The 17220-nt window shown below is 39.0% G+C and overlaps 1 protein-coding gene across 3 annotated transcripts in view; it reads left to right on the plus strand.

Moving 5' to 3' along the window:
- Positions 1 to 12934, plus strand: part of CDKL5 (cyclin dependent kinase like 5) — a 62599-nt gene extending 49665 nt beyond the window's left edge. For 2 of the 3 annotated variants that reach the window (XM_088667772.1, XM_035114911.3), the window contains exons 14-18: positions 2457 to 2580; positions 4979 to 5075; positions 8315 to 8437; positions 9572 to 9691; positions 11715 to 12714. In XM_088667772.1, coding sequence (XP_088523898.1) covers positions 2457 to 2580; positions 4979 to 5075; positions 8315 to 8437; positions 9572 to 9691; positions 11715 to 12104 — 854 coding nt within the window. In that variant the 3' untranslated portion in view covers positions 12105 to 12714. Of the gene's footprint in view, positions 1 to 2456; positions 2581 to 4978; positions 5076 to 8314; positions 8438 to 9571; positions 9692 to 11714 lie in introns of all 3 variants that reach the window. The other variant, XM_088667773.1, reaches the window with a different exon arrangement.
- Positions 12935 to 17220: the final 4286 nt, after the last annotated feature.

Genomic DNA, 17220 nt, shown 5'->3' on the forward strand with positions numbered 1-17220 from the left:
ATTTATTTTTAGTTATAATGTGGGTTGTTATCTTTCAGGCTCCCTAAGTGCTCTAGGGGAAACAACCACCCTTAAACAAGAAAAGGTAAATGTAAAGGGACCCCTGACCATTAGGTCCAGTCATGACCGACTCTGGGGTTGCGGCGCTCATTTCGCTTTATTGGCCAAGGGAGCCGGCGTACAGCTTCCAGGTCATGTGGCCAGCATGACTAAGCCGCTTCTGGCGAACCAGAGCAGTGTACAGAAATGCCATTTACCTTCCCGCCAGAGTGGTACCTATTTATCTACTTGCACTTCGACGTGCTTTCGAACTGCTAGGTTGGCAGGAGCAGGGACCGAGCAACGGGAGCTCACCCTGTCATGGGGATTCGAACCGCCGACCTTCTGATCAGCACGCCCTAGGCTCTGTGGTTTAACCCACAGCACCACCCGCGTCCTGCAGTTAATCTTAGTTATGGTTTATTGAAGCAAGCTAGCTTGGAGGAACACAATGACTTTTTTCAAAAACTGTTGCTACCCTTTGATACTGAGGGGCTTTATTGTCCCTATCTTGTATCAGTATTGTAATACTTTCTAAGAGTGTGATATTAAATGTTGAATATCAAGACCGAAGTGCCTAAGTAATATAGGCCTGGAAATTACAGGCATGCCCATCTTAACTTTTCTAAATTGCCAACAATCACACACAGCATGGACACATATTAATAATCATCCAGGAATTGACACTGTGCAAGAATCTGAAGATTCTTATTAGAGTTAAAATAGTGTTATTAAGGGACTGGTTAGACAAACGAATCCACTAAATTATTGGGATATTGGAGAAAATGATTTTAATAACTTTCTTCAACTTCAGGAGTTTAGTTTGCTTTTTGTGGCAATATAGCAATGTCATCCTCATCCTCATCATCATTTATTAGTTACGTTTCTCACAAAAGTGACCCAAAAAGATTTACAGTGCCTTCAAATGTAGTCTAGAAGCCTGTAGTCCTTTGGAACCACATTCTCGCTTGTATTATGCTGAGTATTTGAATAGAATACTTTGTCCAACTGTTGGTGCTTAACGTTATTACAGATAAATTGCTGTCAGTTGCCCATGTAAGAACCTATGCTCTACAGTAGAAGGTGATTCTGAATTCAGTCAGAGGCTTCCGATCTTGTTGTTCAACAGAAAATTCTGCCCGTTCACACTGGCCGCCTAACCTGCCTGTTCAAATGCGAGCTTTGTGCATATGTGTTGGAGCATCCGTACATAAAGTGAAATAATAATAATAATAATAATAATAATAATAATAATAATAATAATAATTTAATAATAATTTATTTTTTATACCCTGCCCATCTGGCTGGGTTCCCCCAGCCACTCTGGGTGGCTTCCAACAAAACATTGAAATACAGAAATCCATCAAACATTAAAAGCTTCCCTAAACAGGACTGCCTTAAGATGCCTTCTAAAGGTCTGGTCATTGTTGTTCTCTTTGACCTCTGGTGGGAGGGCGTTCCACAGGGTGGTAATTTTTTTTTTTGTAGTAATTTTTCTTTATCCTTTTTCTTTCGGTTTTGCTCCATCTTTATGAACACTTTCTACACAGTCACATTTTATTGGTTCAGTGAGATTCTTTGGTGGCAAAGAGTTTGATACTTAACACTCTTGAAATCCCTCCGTTCTTTTTGTTGAGCAGTGGGCAGAGGGAGGTCAATGTTTAAGGACAAACTTATTTTATGGAAGAAGAGTTTCATAAAAATTTTATTTGGCAGAAGTATGGATTTGTTTCAGTACTAAAGCTCAAGTACTTCCATTAGTTTTTTATTTACCTACCTTTCAACTCATTTTGTCTTTTGTTTCTTCCCCTCTTTTCTTCTTTCTCTTCTCTCTACTGATGTGTCTTCCCTGCCCTCTTTGCTTTAAGTTTCTCATTGGCTCTTGAGTTGTTGTTGTTTTGCTTGCATTATATTCATTTGTAAAAGTTAAAGGAATAAATATCAACAACTTTTTAAAATGTAGCTTCAGGGTTGTAAAAATACACAAATCCATAAATGGCATTTTTGTGCTGCTATATTAGTTCTATGTTTTGTTCATACTCATTTAAATGCAATCTATGTTGCTTATGCATGCAATTTCTTGTTTTTAAGCCCTTCGTGTTTACCAGTTTTATTTCATAGGTGAAATGCTTCTTTCAGAAGTAAACTTCTCTTGAAAGTTTTCAGCTGTATTTCCTAAAGAGGTTTAGACTACTTTGAGGCTGCTGTCTCCCAATTTGCCATCCAACTTGCAAGAGCAAATTGGATAAGCTAGTTATGTTTTCTACATGCTAAAACCTAGTGTCTTTTCATTCATTTCTCAGTGCTGATAGGATGTTATGCTTCGTAAACAATCAGCACAGTAAATAGAGACAAAAGTTAGTGAGAGTCAGATGACGGTGGATATATGGCAGCTTTATATATTTTTTCAATTACAGTCCCATCTCCACGCCCAGAGGGAACATTCCTAGATAATAGTGCCTCAAACAGAATACCTTCGCTACCAGCAGAAAGTAGTAGTGTAACAAGCCACTCAAAGAGACAAACGGCTTTTGATCCCTGGTAAGTTGGTGTGTTTAAGGGATGTTTTAAAAACAGAACAGATGGAAAGGGTGTTCACTTAACAATTTCTATTTTCTTGAACCTTTTATTGCTGCACATTTCACTGGTATTCCTATACAGTGGTGCCTTGCTAGACCAGTGTTTTTCAACCTTTTTTGGGCAAAGGCACACTTGTTCCATGAAAAAAATCACGAGGCACACCACCATTAAAAAAGTTTAAAAAATTAACTTTGTGCCTATATTGACTATATATAAAGTAATTCTCTTTATATATAGGCCATTTGTTAATGCCCTTTGTTGACTTTAAGGCTGGGTGGCTCTTTTTAATTTTTTTCCCCTTGCCACACAGTACAAATATTCTCAGGCGTTAAGCTTTCCTTGCCCTGACTGCCTCCTGTTCATCTGGGACTGCGTGGGAGCTAAATTTAAACTTGATAGATAGCTTTTAACCTAGGGGGAAGGTCAGGATGATATTTTCCTGTAAAAATATCCATTGGAACCCGCGCGACCCCCCAGGAGCAACGGGCCTGCCCCTCCTCAGTCCAGGCCAGGTGCCTCACCTTCTGCAGGGCGCGCACGTGCTCCTCGCCGAAGAGGCCGCTCACTCCCTGGTAGACGCCGCTGGCTGCCCTCCGGAGGCTGTTCTGCTTGTCGGCCCGCGGCCTCGCGTCGACCAAGCCCCGGGCGCCGCCAGCAACAGGAGAGAGAGCGAGACGAAGAGCAGCAGCAGCAGCAGCACCCGCCGGCCACCTCTCACGTCCGAGGCTGTGGTGGTGGCTGTTGAGAGCTGCGCTCGCCCCGCGTCGTGACCCGGCCGGCTTCCTTTCCGGCGGGCCAGCGCCCCCTAATGGCGGCCACCTTCTTGTCGCGGCACGTGACCAGGCAACAAATCGCCCTTCTCGTCGCGGCACGTTGCGGCACACCAGCCAGCGTCTCGCGGTTGAAAAACGCTGCGCTAGACAAATTCAATTCGTTCCAGGACTCAATTTGTCCTACGAAAAATTCGTCTAGCGAGTCCTGGTTTCCCATAGGAATGCATTGAAACTTAATGCATTCCTATGGGCTCCGGGGGACTGGCGGCGGCATGGGACGGGGCTTCAGAGAAGGTCTCCAAAGCCCTGTCCGATGCCGGCTGTGTGCGAGGCGGCGGTGGGGAGAAGCTCTCTTCTCCCGGCTGCCACCTTGCCTGCCTTCCCCAGCATGGGATGCGGCTTCGGAGGTCTCCGAAGCTGCGTCCCATGCCGGCTGTGCACGGCGAGGCAGTGGCCTGGAGAAGCTCTCTTCTCCCGGCCGCCACCTCGCCTGCCTTCCCCGGCATGGGACACGGCTTCGGAGGTCTCCGAAGCTGCGTCCCATGCCGGCTGTGCGCGGCGAGGCAGCGGTGGGGAGAAGCGCTTCTCCCCGCTGCCGCCTCGCCTGCTTTCCCCCCACCCTGTCTGCCACACAGCGGGGATCGGACAGGCGGCAGCGGGGGGAAGCAGAGGAAGGAACAGATCCGTTCCTCCGCTTCTTCCCGCGCTAGTGTTCCGCTGGTCTCTGCCGTTTGCCCCTCACTGCTCGCGGCAACCAGCAGAGACCAGCGGTACACAAAGGGGAACCAGCTGCAGCGTGGGAAGAATTCAAAGGAAGATCAGCTGATCTTCCTTTGCCTTCTTCCCTTGCTACAGCTGGTTCCCCTTTCGCTAGACAAATGCCTTTTGCAAATAGGTTTTGTGATCAGAGGTTTTTATGGCCACGCTTCGCAAGACGAAGCGGCGGCCATAGAAAACCTCATTGTCTTGCGAGGCAACCTCCAATCGCAAAACCTATTCGTATAGTGAAAAATTTGTCTAACAGGGAATTCGTATAGCGAGGCACCACTGTATTCTTATCATGTTTAAGTCAGACTCATGGTGAATTATTTAATTTCCAAAACTTAAGGTTTAAATCTTTTAAGTGAAAAGTTCAAGTGTTTTTCTGAATGTATTAGGCCTCTAGGCAAAGTACTGTTGATATAATCAGTCAAAACAAAACAATTATTGGTAGCACATGTAGGTTACACAAAACCCCTGGACAGTGGTCTGAGCTAATGTCATCAGCCTGTACATGTGCCTAGAGTTCCTTACCAAATGCACTGGGAACACCTGCCAGACTCACTGTGGGTTTTGGTAAGTCTTACTCCTCACCTCTGGCCCCCAAAATTTGCTTTCCTTTTTGCACTGCTTATTTTCTATCATGAAAATCTAGATTGGAATTCAGGTGCAGCCCTATATGTTTTAGGACTTTTGAGGCCTGAGGAGATTCTTTATACCCATTCCTGTGAAAATGATGACTCCATAAGATAATCCAATGTAAAAAAATAATTTTTTTTTTGCTAAAGTTGGCTTTCTGTTTGTTTGTTTTCCCCCTCTGTATTAAGGAAAAGTCCTGAAAATGCTCATTCTGAGCAACTAAAGGAAAAGGAAAAGCAAGGGTTTTTCAGGGCAATAAAAAAGAAGAAAAAGAAATCTCAATCTGTAAGTAATTTCAGTTTCCTATTTTTAAAAAGTTTGTTTTGTCTCATCTTTATGTTATAGTTTTATCAAGCATCAGTTTTCCTTTTCAGATGTTAACACTTATTTGCATATAAACATTTTAGGTTGAAATCTGTAGAGCTACTTAGACTTAATAATCAGTTTATGCTGACCAGCAGAATTTCTCACTTTAGAGATCTGACTCCAAGATTATCACAAGCTGCTTTTGAACCTCATAATATCAAAAGCAATTTACTATGTGGGCAAGGGAAGTAAAGTGCTGTAATTCAAGAAAAATACCTAAAGCCACCCCTGCTTGGGCTCAGGAAACAAGTTTCACAGTTCTTTCAATCCTTGGTTCATGTTGTCAGCTATATAATTATTCATATCTGAAAACAAAAGTATCTGAAGGATTACTTCCGTGGAAATATTATCCTTTGAAGTCTATAGTATGGCAAGACCAAACACAGAATGCTAACAAGCTGAGTCTTCATCCAGACAAGGCAGAAGTACTGCTGGTCAATAGACAAACTGATCCATGAGTAGAAGTACAAAGTGTTCTGGATGGGATTGCACTCACTCTGAATTCCCAGTTTCATAGCTTGGGAGGTGCTTCTAAATATGCTCTCTGTTCTGGCTGGTTGGTGTGGGGAGGAGGGGAATGATTGGTCTTATCATACCCACATGCATAACCTTCAATCTCATCCATTATACACCATAATAGTATCCCAGATCATGATGATATGCTGAACAGATTAAAATGCATTTGATAAAAAAGCAGTAAGTTCCAGTTAAGTGCAGTATTGTTCAAACAATAAATTCTTTCAGCAGATATAATGAAGATAGCTTAAAAGGGGGGTTTCTGCATTTTTTAAAATGTTGTATTTAGCATTGCATGCGTCTGATTTTCAGAGATCTCCAATCAGTTTACAAAGAAAGGCATTTATTCAAACAGTTCAGCAATAAAATAGCTAAATTAGAATTGGGATGAGGCAGGCTAGACTCAAAAAATAATTTATTGCATAAATTTTACAGGGTAATGTATTAGGAATTAACTAATTAAAAAGCATATTATTGTATGAGAATGGGTGATGCGTCTGCATGCATGCATATGCTGTTTTAATATCAAATAATGAGTGCAGTGAAAGCATGTGGTTAGAATTCATATTCTCTGGTAAATGATATTTAATTTACATAGGAATAAGTAGCATTAGTATTTATAGTAGTGTAATACCTGCAGCAATATAGCTGATATCTGAAATTATTATTATATTTAGCATGCTGAATTCTCATTTGGAAACACAACTTTGAACATAGTTTGGTTGAAATTCCATTGGATTTCTTTTTTATAACTGTTTAATAGTTATTGTATACCAATTTAAGTCTGGATAAAATGGATAACAGGTTTAATATGACATCATAATTGCCATGTTTAGGGTGAGCATGTTACAAGTCACACTCATGTGAATGAGCATTATCTGGTCTTGTGATATCTGCATTCTCACATTTAACCCCTTTTCTGTTAAACTCTGCAATCTCATGCCCCTTTCCCCCATTTTCTGCCAACCCATCTTTGTTCTTGTGAGCAAGCATTATTGTATGGATACAAGCCCATAATGTAGTGCAGTTAGACAAAATTAAAGCTGGGAAATGTTTCTTTGGAAATTGTTGGTGCGGGGCTAAAAATGAGTTGAAAGGAGAATTCAGCTTCTGCTGCATGTGTCTAACATAATGGAAATATCTATAGTCATTATCAACTGCTGCCCTGGTAAAACTTTACCTATTGTTGCGGTAAAGGATCATTTTCTGCTAAGACATCATGACTCAACCCAAGATATTGGCTAGCTCAGCATGCAAAGCTGTCACATGGCGCAGAAATGAGAAAATAAGCAATATGTTGTGCATAGGATCTGGGGCTTTTTGTGTGCCAATCTCTGAAATTTTGGGCATTATGGAGCCAGCTACAAATCAGTGTGCCCGACTATTGTAATGAATCATTGTACAGTTATACAGACCACATAGCTATGCGCAGAAACTGGTGTAAATCAACAGCTATAGGACATCCGCATAATTGACACACCTGCTTCATATTCAGCAGTGAAAATATTTTGTGCTAGTTTTATTTGTCTGTTTCAAGCTAGCACAATGCTTTGCCATAAGAACATTTCTCACTGGTTTCTTTCTGAAACAGAGGCAAAGAGAGTGGCTTAGTTGTTAAAATATGTTGGAATAGGGAGAACTCAGCTTAAATATTCAGTCTTACCTACTTCACAGGATAATTGTGAGTACAAAATTAGGGAGAGAGCATGTTGGACACTGTGAGAAGGGGGAATTATAGTATGGAACATTCCCCTCTATTGGAGTTGCTTTGGATCCCTCCCTCCTGCTATGAAAAGAAGACTAAAGGATGCAAAGTAGCAGAGCTATTTTTTCTGAGCAGTTTTATTTGAAACTGCTGCCCTGTTATTAAAAATTGGCACAAACACTGTAGTGCACCTAAGTTTTTCATAGCCTGCAGGTAATTTAGTTCTCCCATATAATTCCGTCTGAAATACATATGTCAGCTACAAGGCATATGCAGAGCACAACTCCTATACATGTGTATTTCAGATTAAATTTACTGTGTTCAGTGAGGTTTATAGCCTAGGAATTAGGATTTCAGCCTTGGACATGCATTTTCATTGAAGGATGTTTTTCTCTTATTGTTTGATAATTAGTTTAGTTAATAAAATGAAACTAGCTATAACTTTAGCTAAGTGCATACTAGGAGTCGGTACTTTGCATGCAAGTAAACCCTTTTCTAATTTCTCTTACCACTTGCTGCATCCGGATATAATGATCTTAAACAATAATGATATAAAACCCTACATTGTGTAAGTAAACTGATACACATTTTATGCACCTCACTACATGCAAAATCAGCTCTAATGATTCTGCTAAGAGTTCATATGCTAAATTCAAAAGCCTGGTTAAATCAATTCATTCTGAACTTATTAAATACATGCATTCTTGACAGACACATTCTTGAAATGTGTTAAGTGGGCAGGTGTGTTTCTTCCATAGACATTTTTTTTATTCAGCAGAGCAATTAATCTTATCTTGCCACAATTATGTAACAGCAGGTTTGGCATAAGAAATGGCTATCTTATTAAAGTGTTCATATATGTGCAGATAAGAGACGTGGGTAGCTCTCCTGAATTATACTGTTACTTATGCAATTAGTCTCTTATCTTATATTGCAGACAGAATCCACCAAGGCGGAGAATCCAAGCATCAAGAAATCACTCTTTCCTCTTTTTAGTACAAAGAATCACTTAAAGCATAGCTCTTCTTTGAAAAAGATTCCTGTAGTCACTCTACCTATGGTATTGACTTTTAAGAATGGTAGCACTGAATTTAAAAAACAAACAAATTTTTCAGTAAATCTATTTTACTGACCACAACAGCATGTACTTTCCCATGGGATCACAGCCTCTTCATGCAAGCTAAGCATCTTGAGCCAGTTCCACAAATCCAAAGGATTTTTTTTAAGTTTTCAAAACTTCCAAGAAGTGTAGCATGGTTAAATTTTGAAAAATTAGGAATAGATGTTTGTAGCAAACCATAAAATGCAACATCTGAAATCAGTCACATGGTACTAATGTTCAAATTATCCTTTCTTTATATTATTTAGTTGAATCTTCTTGTTTACCTGGTTTGCAATTTCTTTCCTTTGGCTTAAGTAAAAAGAAGCTTCCTTTGAAAAATGAAACAACCTCTTATTAACTTGATTTGCCACAGAACTCTATATTGGTCTGTTTTTAATAGCATTAATTTCCTTAGGTTTTGTGGTAATTAGCCGCCTTGTTGTTTTATTTGGCAGACTAAAGGCTAAGCTCCCTACATTAAATGTCTTAACAGATTTTTAATCCTAAAATTCAGTTGCTGAGAAAACACTATCCAGCCAATAATTTCTCGTCCCTCCCCAATAATTCTATAAATATTTAAACCATCCCAGTGATGGGTTCAGCCATCATTTGCCCTTGCAACTAGTGTAGCATTACTTAGCAACCTGTGTGATTAGAAACTTCATTTTACTTGGGTGGGGAATAAATTGTTTCCTTGCACAAATAATGCACAACTGACAGCCTGATAACTCTCAATTCATATATTGATCTTTTTTCTTTAGAAGAAAGAAAACATGTTTTTTGTGGAGGTGGCTCATGAGCAGTATGGAATGCTATGGAAATGAGGATGAAACACAACAATGCACTTATTTAACTGCTCTTTCTCTCTTACAGTGATTTCACTAACAGCATGTGAATGCCTTAAAGGTGGCGGTTGTAACAAATCTGCATGGCATCTACAAATGTGATTATTAATATGGACATATTAAAGGGGCATTGCAATAATGGGCTTCACGTGCATTGCTTTGATCTGGGAAGCTGGGAGAAGGGGAACAGTTTGGAACATCTCCTGCTTAGGAATTTATCAGCCCCCAAAATCTTTCTGTGTTGCAGATGCCTGGGAGTGATAGTCAGGATCTTTTGGCATTACAGAAAGCTATGCACTCATCTAATCACCCTGGCAGCAGGCAGAAGGATTGGCATTGTGATAAGATGACAGAAATCCAAAGTCATGTAAGTGAAAGTATTGCTTCATTCCAGTTTAAGGTCAGGGGAATAGTAGGTAGGTCTGCTACCAGTATATACAGTACCTTGATATCAGAGGAACATATGAAGCTTTTACTAGATTCAGGTCATTGGTCCATCCACTGAGTACTAGCTGACTGGCAGCTCTCCAGTGCTTCACACTGAATCCATTGCTTCTCTAACCCACTTTTCTCTGGGTTTTTAGTCCAGCCCTACTCTCTCTTTCAAGCAAGTCTCTAGGTATGCCCAAACAGCAAGATGGGGCAGATGAAAAAAACAGAGAAATGCTGAAGGGAGAAGATAAAGTTGCCTTGTGCTTCGATGTCACTGTCTTTCCTCCTTCCCTCCAGAATCAACCTAGAATAGTTACGGTTGCCAGTCTCACAACCCAGAGAACCATTTTTACTTTAATTCCACTATGACCAGCAATGTGTTGGACAGGGGACAGTATTTTGTTGTTGTAATTAGAAACTGTATACAGTTGTACCTTGGATCCCAATTGCCTTGGGATTCGAACGTTTTTGCTCCCAAACACTGCAAACCCAGAAGTGAGTGTTCCGGTTTGCGAACGTTCTTTGGAACCCGAATGTCCGGCATGGCTTCTGATTGGCTGCAGGTGAAAAGGCCTTTTCTGAGAGGTTTCCAGATGGCCAGCAGGGTCTCCTCTTAGGTTGATCAATAAAGGTTGATTTGGCCTATGGTAGAGGCAACCAGTACTTGGCCATTGCTGCTCAACAGCAGCTAAGTGAGTTGCTCGCCACATGTTCATACTAGAGAAAGGTGTAAGGTAGCAACTGAGGTGGAGTCAGGACACATGATCACGTGAATTATCAGCAGTTCCTTGTGCAAGGTGCTGACATTAGCAGGCTTCATGGAAAGCCTGCCTGAACTGCTGTATCATGGTTATCTCTACCCCTTTTGCTGCTACTCAGCAGTAGTGGACAAGGTACTGTCTCCACCCCTGTTCTTTACTGATGACATTGGCATCTTCAAAGAAGAAATAGTTCCCCAAGGTTCTGACCTGGCTTCCTAATAACTACTCCATCTGCCAATTAGTGGCATGCTTTTTTGGATGATTTGATATCGTTTACATTCCACAGTAAAATATAAGAATAGCGCTAAACTTCTGCTTCACTTCACTCCTGAAGTATAGGTGAATTATTTGCCAGATCCTATGACTGCTGGTGAGCTATTGGCCACATTCACATGTCACTCTAATCCATGGTGTGCAATGTGCACGATCCACACTGAGTGCTCCCCCTTTCTTCCTCCTGCATGGCCAGGAAGATTCAATCATATCCTTTCACTTCTGCTTTAGTTAGCCAGTTTGCTGTGTGATCCAAGCCTGGAATTGTGGTTAACACTAGCTGTGGTTAGTTTCAACAAGCCAGCTTCAGAAACCGTGGTTTAAAGTTCCCTTGTTTGAAATGAACCGTATTTCCTGTTTGCCACATTTTGTTAAACCAGCAACAAAGGTTTCTGAACTTCTTATCTCAGACTCATGGCCAGGAGGAGTCAGAAATCTCATAGGGATAAATAAGAGTACAGTACAGGAGAGGTTTCAGTTTCAAATGTGAGGTGATGAACTCATGAACTCCCTTGAGCTAGATAAATTGATTTGCTGTCTGCATTCCATCCTGTCCAGCAATGCTAAAATGAAAAGGTGGCTAAAAGCACACACCCTTAACACATATAGAGAACTGGAGGTACTGGGAAGCCATAGCTTCTGAGAAGTGCAGAGCATGGCTGTTATGGTATTATCCCATATGTTATCATTTATATCAAAATTTGAGCACAGAAATCTTCAGCTAGAGAAAAACATACTGGGGCATTGTATTTCTAGACTATACTTTCTTGAGTGAAAAGCGGAAAGTGGCTGGGAAAAGAAATATATTGTAAATAATATACTTACAGGTCAAAGCAAAGACTGTTTTGGGTGTTTATAAGCAGAAAAGCGAGTACAAATAAATAAAAATAACAAGGCCCATGAAGTTTTCTTCTTTTTCTTTAGAGCCAGCCTTTAAAATCCCTCCGCAAGTTGTTGCACCTTTCTTCATCCTCAAACCATTCAATTCCTTCTGAACCTCGATTCCAGCCCTTACCAAGTCAGCCAACTAAAGCATCTTTTTCTGAAGTTCGAATTCATCCTATAAGTCAAGTTTCCTCCAGTAGCAGCAGCAACCTACGGCAGGAGTCCCAGTCGAAAGGCAGAACCACACTCCAGATCCCGGGCCAGATGGAACCCAGTTGGCATGTTTCCCCAGTGAACAGGAGTGCCAATGATGGGACTTCATACTCTGATCAGATGCCTTCTAAGAGTGGGCAAAATGGTCATACTTATAACCGAACAAATAGATCCCGAATGCCAAACTTGAATGATTTGAAAGAGACAGCTTTGTAATAATACTCCAAAAAATGCTATTACAGGGATTTTATCAGAGGGCATGGCAGTGCTGGTGATCGTGGTGGTAACTGAATTCTCAGCTTAATAAAAGGTGTGCAATATTGAATACATGGAGCTACTGTTTGGTACCACACCAATAGGGAACTTACAGTGAAATTAAGTTTATTAATTGCCATTCATCTAATCTCATGACAAAAGAATGTGCACTTCAGGGAGAATGAACTTTTTTGCCCTTTTCTCTCATTTTACATTCCAGCTTAGTGCACATCTCTGTCTGTATAGGCACTTCGGAGAGTTGAAAGGAATGTCTTTAGACCTGTGCCCTTATGAGAAAAATATATTGCTGCCTAGATTTAATTTTTTTAAAGAAAAACTGTGGGGTTTATGTGAAACACTTGTATCCCTAATAAGGGTTTAAAGTTAAGTTGTATGTTTTTATTTGTTTTTTAAACTTCCATATTTGATAGGATTTGTAATATTTATTTATGATCTACTATTGTATTGTTATAATCATATCTCATGTTACAATGTATAGTTATTTTGAGCTGTTTGAAACATTGTGATGCAGTGCAACAGCTACAGTAGTTTCTGTAAAAACTAACATACATAGATTGCATCAGGAGTATTTTATTATATACATAAATTATATATATGAATATATATATATATAGATATATATAAATGGTAAATAACTGTCTTTTTAAAAATATACTCATTTAAAAGAAAAGTATTGTTATGACACTATCTGCCATATTTTTATACATTTGTGATATAAAGTGCAGTATTATACTTCTAATAAAAGGGAACTAAATGTGGATTGAAGTGTGAACTGTAAGAAGTTTTGCCCAGCTAGTACTAGATGCAGTGTCATTGGTGACAAACAAAAATACAATAGTAATTCTCAGACTTTGCTCTTAGCTTGTTTCTGCAGGTAATGGCTTATCAAAAATCGAAACCCTTAAAGTCAATTGAAAAGTGATATATTTTCCCCTAAATGTATGCTTAGCTTTTCCCATTACTCTTAATGGAAGATAGGCCATCTGCATTATCGTGGTAGAATCCCACCTTGTTACAGTTGTCCATGCAGAAAAACTAACCTGTAACAAGTTAACACAGATCCTCTTCTGTTCAATATGTGAGGTGAAGACCAAAGAGTCACAGCATGAGTTGCAAGTGGCAAGCCAAAGTTGGCACGACATAGCACTGTAAATCATGGTGAAAGGTTTTAGGCCTCTATGTATTCTTCTTTGCACTTTGCTTGAAATTGTACCGACCAGAAAGTAAAATATTGTATTTAAATGTAAGAGAGGATGTGGCACTTCAATTTTGTTTCTGAGATTTAATAAAAAACTGTGACATAATATTTGAATATGGGAAGCAACACTTTTCCTGCTAAGTTTGATTTCCCCTTATATCACTTATAAGAATATCTATGTGGACATTAAAGCTTCACTCTCTTCAGAGTGCTGGATGTTTTCTAATTTCCTATAGAACATTATTTTTTAAAAAAATCAAGTGGACTTATAGCAGAGTGTATGTAGAGTCTAATATTCCATTTGCTCACAATTACTATAACTCAGGAAAAAAGATAATTGGAAAAATGTTGGCACATTATGGAGCTTGTATCAATAAAAAAAGAATGAGACAATAGTGTCAGAACAATACATGTTTTAAGTCTTAACTCCTCAGACTTACACAACTCCAAGCATAGCTTAGTCAACTAGTTGTCGTTTTTCTAGCAGTTTACTGCTTTGTCCTCCAAAAGATTACCTGAAAAGCAGAAACTGTTGCTGGTTTATGCAGATATTTAGATGTACAGATGAATGGAAGAGATGTACTCTTATCTTTGTAGTACATTAAAGATATATGTGAATTTTTAAAAACAGCAGCATCAGCAGACTTCATAGCAGGAACAAAATGTTTTTCATTGCAAAAACCGAAAACTTGAGTTGGAAGGATAGTATATGTGTCTGTTTCCTATTTAGAAAACAGGTATTGGAACAATACATGAAATAATGAGTGTGTTGTGGGGAAAGCTCAGTGAGGAATATGAGACCGTATGATGGCGTTTGTTTAATAACTGGGTGTCATTGTGTCAATTGGATTACTAGAGTATCTATCTTCTAACAGTCTCCTTCACCCACCCACTGCCCAAATAGTCCTTACTATTTGTTTTGAGACTGCGGCTCTGAGCCGTACTGTTTGTGTTACACTAGTTGTAGCTGTTTAATTATCGCTATACCCCATTTTGATTACTAATACTTATTACACTGCAAGCAATTTGCACACACAATTTTTTTTGTAATGCTATTTCTAGCTCGTATGTGCTGAAGCCCTCTGCCTTGAAAATATTTAGCATCAAATTTAAGTATATCAGAGAATCATTAATTGTATTGTTGCATTTAAAATTAGTATTGCCATTTTCAAGGATAAACCTGGAAGTATCTGTCTGACTTTCAGGAGAGAGTCAAGAAATAATATAATTTTCTCTTTTTGTTAAAATAAAAACCGTACATCATGCTTGAACACACACAGTTTCCAATCTGTTAATATAAAGAGTAAGTCTTATTTCAAAAGCCTTGCACTTAATTTGGTTTATGTAGCCAACTTGTAATATGTTAGACTTGTAAATATGCTAAGACATCCAAAAATCTTATTAGGCTAATGGAGATTTGCTAGCATCCGAAGAAGAGCAAAGCCTATTACACATTAAACTATTATTGAAGTGTGAGCTTTTCTCTTCGCTGTGATTAGAAAAGTAATTTGCTGTACTCTCTGTAGCTTTACCAAGGATAGAGCAGCTAAACTTAGGTATGTGTTTTGCTCTCTGATGGTATTCCTAGTGTAAAAAAATCAGTGTCGTGTATACTACTGGAAGGCAGCATACATTTTCCTGTGGGATTGTAGGGATATTTTTAAAAGGGGAAATAAAACCTTGATATATTTAACAATATCTGTGGAACAAATCTTTGATACTTTTGGAAAATTGTCCATTCAATAGCATTTCATTTGAAAGTGCCCATATTCCAATAAAATGCATCAAAACTGGCCTAAACAGTTTATTGAAAGTAGAATTTGGTTTCCAAATTGTAAACATGCTGCTGAGATTTTTTATTTTGGTAAACGTTGATGATAGTAAAAAGAGAAGCAAGTTTAATTCTGCTTGACTCTCAGTGTGGGGAACGAGCATATTTTAAAGGGTTTTTTAAAAAAAACAACTAAGCCGTGTTTAAAATTTGAAAGATTACGAGATTTATGACTGAGATCTAGCATGTTTAGTGCAAGAGGTTTGAGAGCTGACATTGCACAAGCATTAGTGAACAAGCTTAACTGTGACCATCTATAATAATAAGGGCAGTTGTGCTAGTTGTCCTCAAGCATCAGTCACCCACTGGATTTGGCTGTTGCACTACACTGCTAATGAGACTCCTAATAGCAGACTGGCTTGTCACGTGAGCAGGTTGCCACAATTGGATATCTCCCTTTTTTAAAAAAAACAACACACTACTTTGAGCAACAGACAAGATCACTGGGGAAGGGCAATGGCAGTCACTCCTTGTTTCTTGGATTTGGCATACATTTTTTCAAGTATTTCAACCCAGTACTTTTTAACTTCAACCCAAGATCAGGAGGTATAGTTTTCAGGTGTGGTTGTTTTTTTTAAATGTTCTGTTTTTAAACTCTATATCAGAAGGCTTCCCATATAAATCCCCAAATAGTATTGGGATCCCGATTTGTAACTATTATTCTTATTCTTACTATTTTTCAAAGATCATTAATGTCCCAGAAGAGAAGTACTGATACAATCTTTAGTATTTCATTTCGGTTTTGTATAGAAACAGAGTTATTAAAATGTTCTCTCTTCCATTCCGCCATTGCCCCCACCACCATAAAAGTATGAGTAATCCACAGTTTCCAGCTGCCTTAAATATATCCAACTTTTATTTTTACACTGTATGGTAATTCAGCTAAAACTGAAGGCATTTGTAAAATAACCAACAGAGAAGAACCAGGAATCTAAATATTTTAAGGTTCCTGTTTCAATACCAAATTGAATTATGACCGAGAGCAAATGTGAAATTGGCAGAGAACAGGTATATCTGTGTCACATTTCTATTTGAGTATTGGACTAGTGTGTGTTTGTTTTGCTCTGAGGCAGAATAATAAAACTTAGTCAGACTTTTGCCTAAAACACTCTCAACTGAGAATGTGAATGTGTAGCCTGACTCTTGCATAACAGTAATGTTTTGATAAGTTTTTGTGTATTTGTTTTGTGTGGTGGCGAAACTATTCAGGCATTAGATGAACATGCACAGGGAATGTACAATGGTTCTGTCTTATAGTGTAGTTATTTGAGCTAGGCTTGGTGTATGTTGCAAGGAAAGCATATTACAGTAGTCTTCAATAAACATTCAAACAATCTATCAAAGTATCTGTGAAATTAAGAGATTATTTTAGAACAGCCTTTCTCAACCTGGTTCCCTTCAGATGTTTTAGGGTACACGTAAAATCATCCCTTGCTTTTCTGGAGCTGACGAGAATTGCAGGCCTCAACATCTAGAAGGCACAAGGTTGAGGAAATGTTCTAGAAGAAAATGTGCCTTTCCATATCCAAATTCATTCTGTTCATTTTTTTATTATTCTAGCTGGCTCACACACGAGACTTAGTAGCAGATAAGGACAAAAGCCATTTTTCCTAGTCTCTAGTATAATCCAGCTGCTCTTTAAGAACTTTTAATACAACACAGTTGCATCCCGACAAATTATCAAAATAAATTAATGTATCTTGATTTCCCAGTGAATTCTCTTCATTCAGCTGCCGTAACAATAGTGTGAGAGCCTTTCCTCACATGTCTGCGTGTGTGTGCTCACACAAACACATTTACCAATATTCTGCATTATAGAATAAAAGTACCAGGAAAAACAAAACTGACCAGTTTATTAACAAAACCCTTAAAGGAATTTTATGTGTTAGCTGAACACAGTTCCATTTACTTTGAAGAGTAATGAATAAAAGTTGACGTCACTCGCTTCAGAATAGCGGTGTAGAAGATATGCCCACTCCTGTGAAGTTTACCATTAAATGAGCAGTGCTTCTGGGAAATGTAGATTA

The sequence above is a fragment of the Zootoca vivipara genome, chromosome 4 (assembly GCF_965207765.1).
Source record: "Zootoca vivipara chromosome 4, rZooViv2.hap1.1, whole genome shotgun sequence".
Taxonomy (NCBI): Eukaryota; Metazoa; Chordata; class Lepidosauria; order Squamata; family Lacertidae; genus Zootoca; species Zootoca vivipara.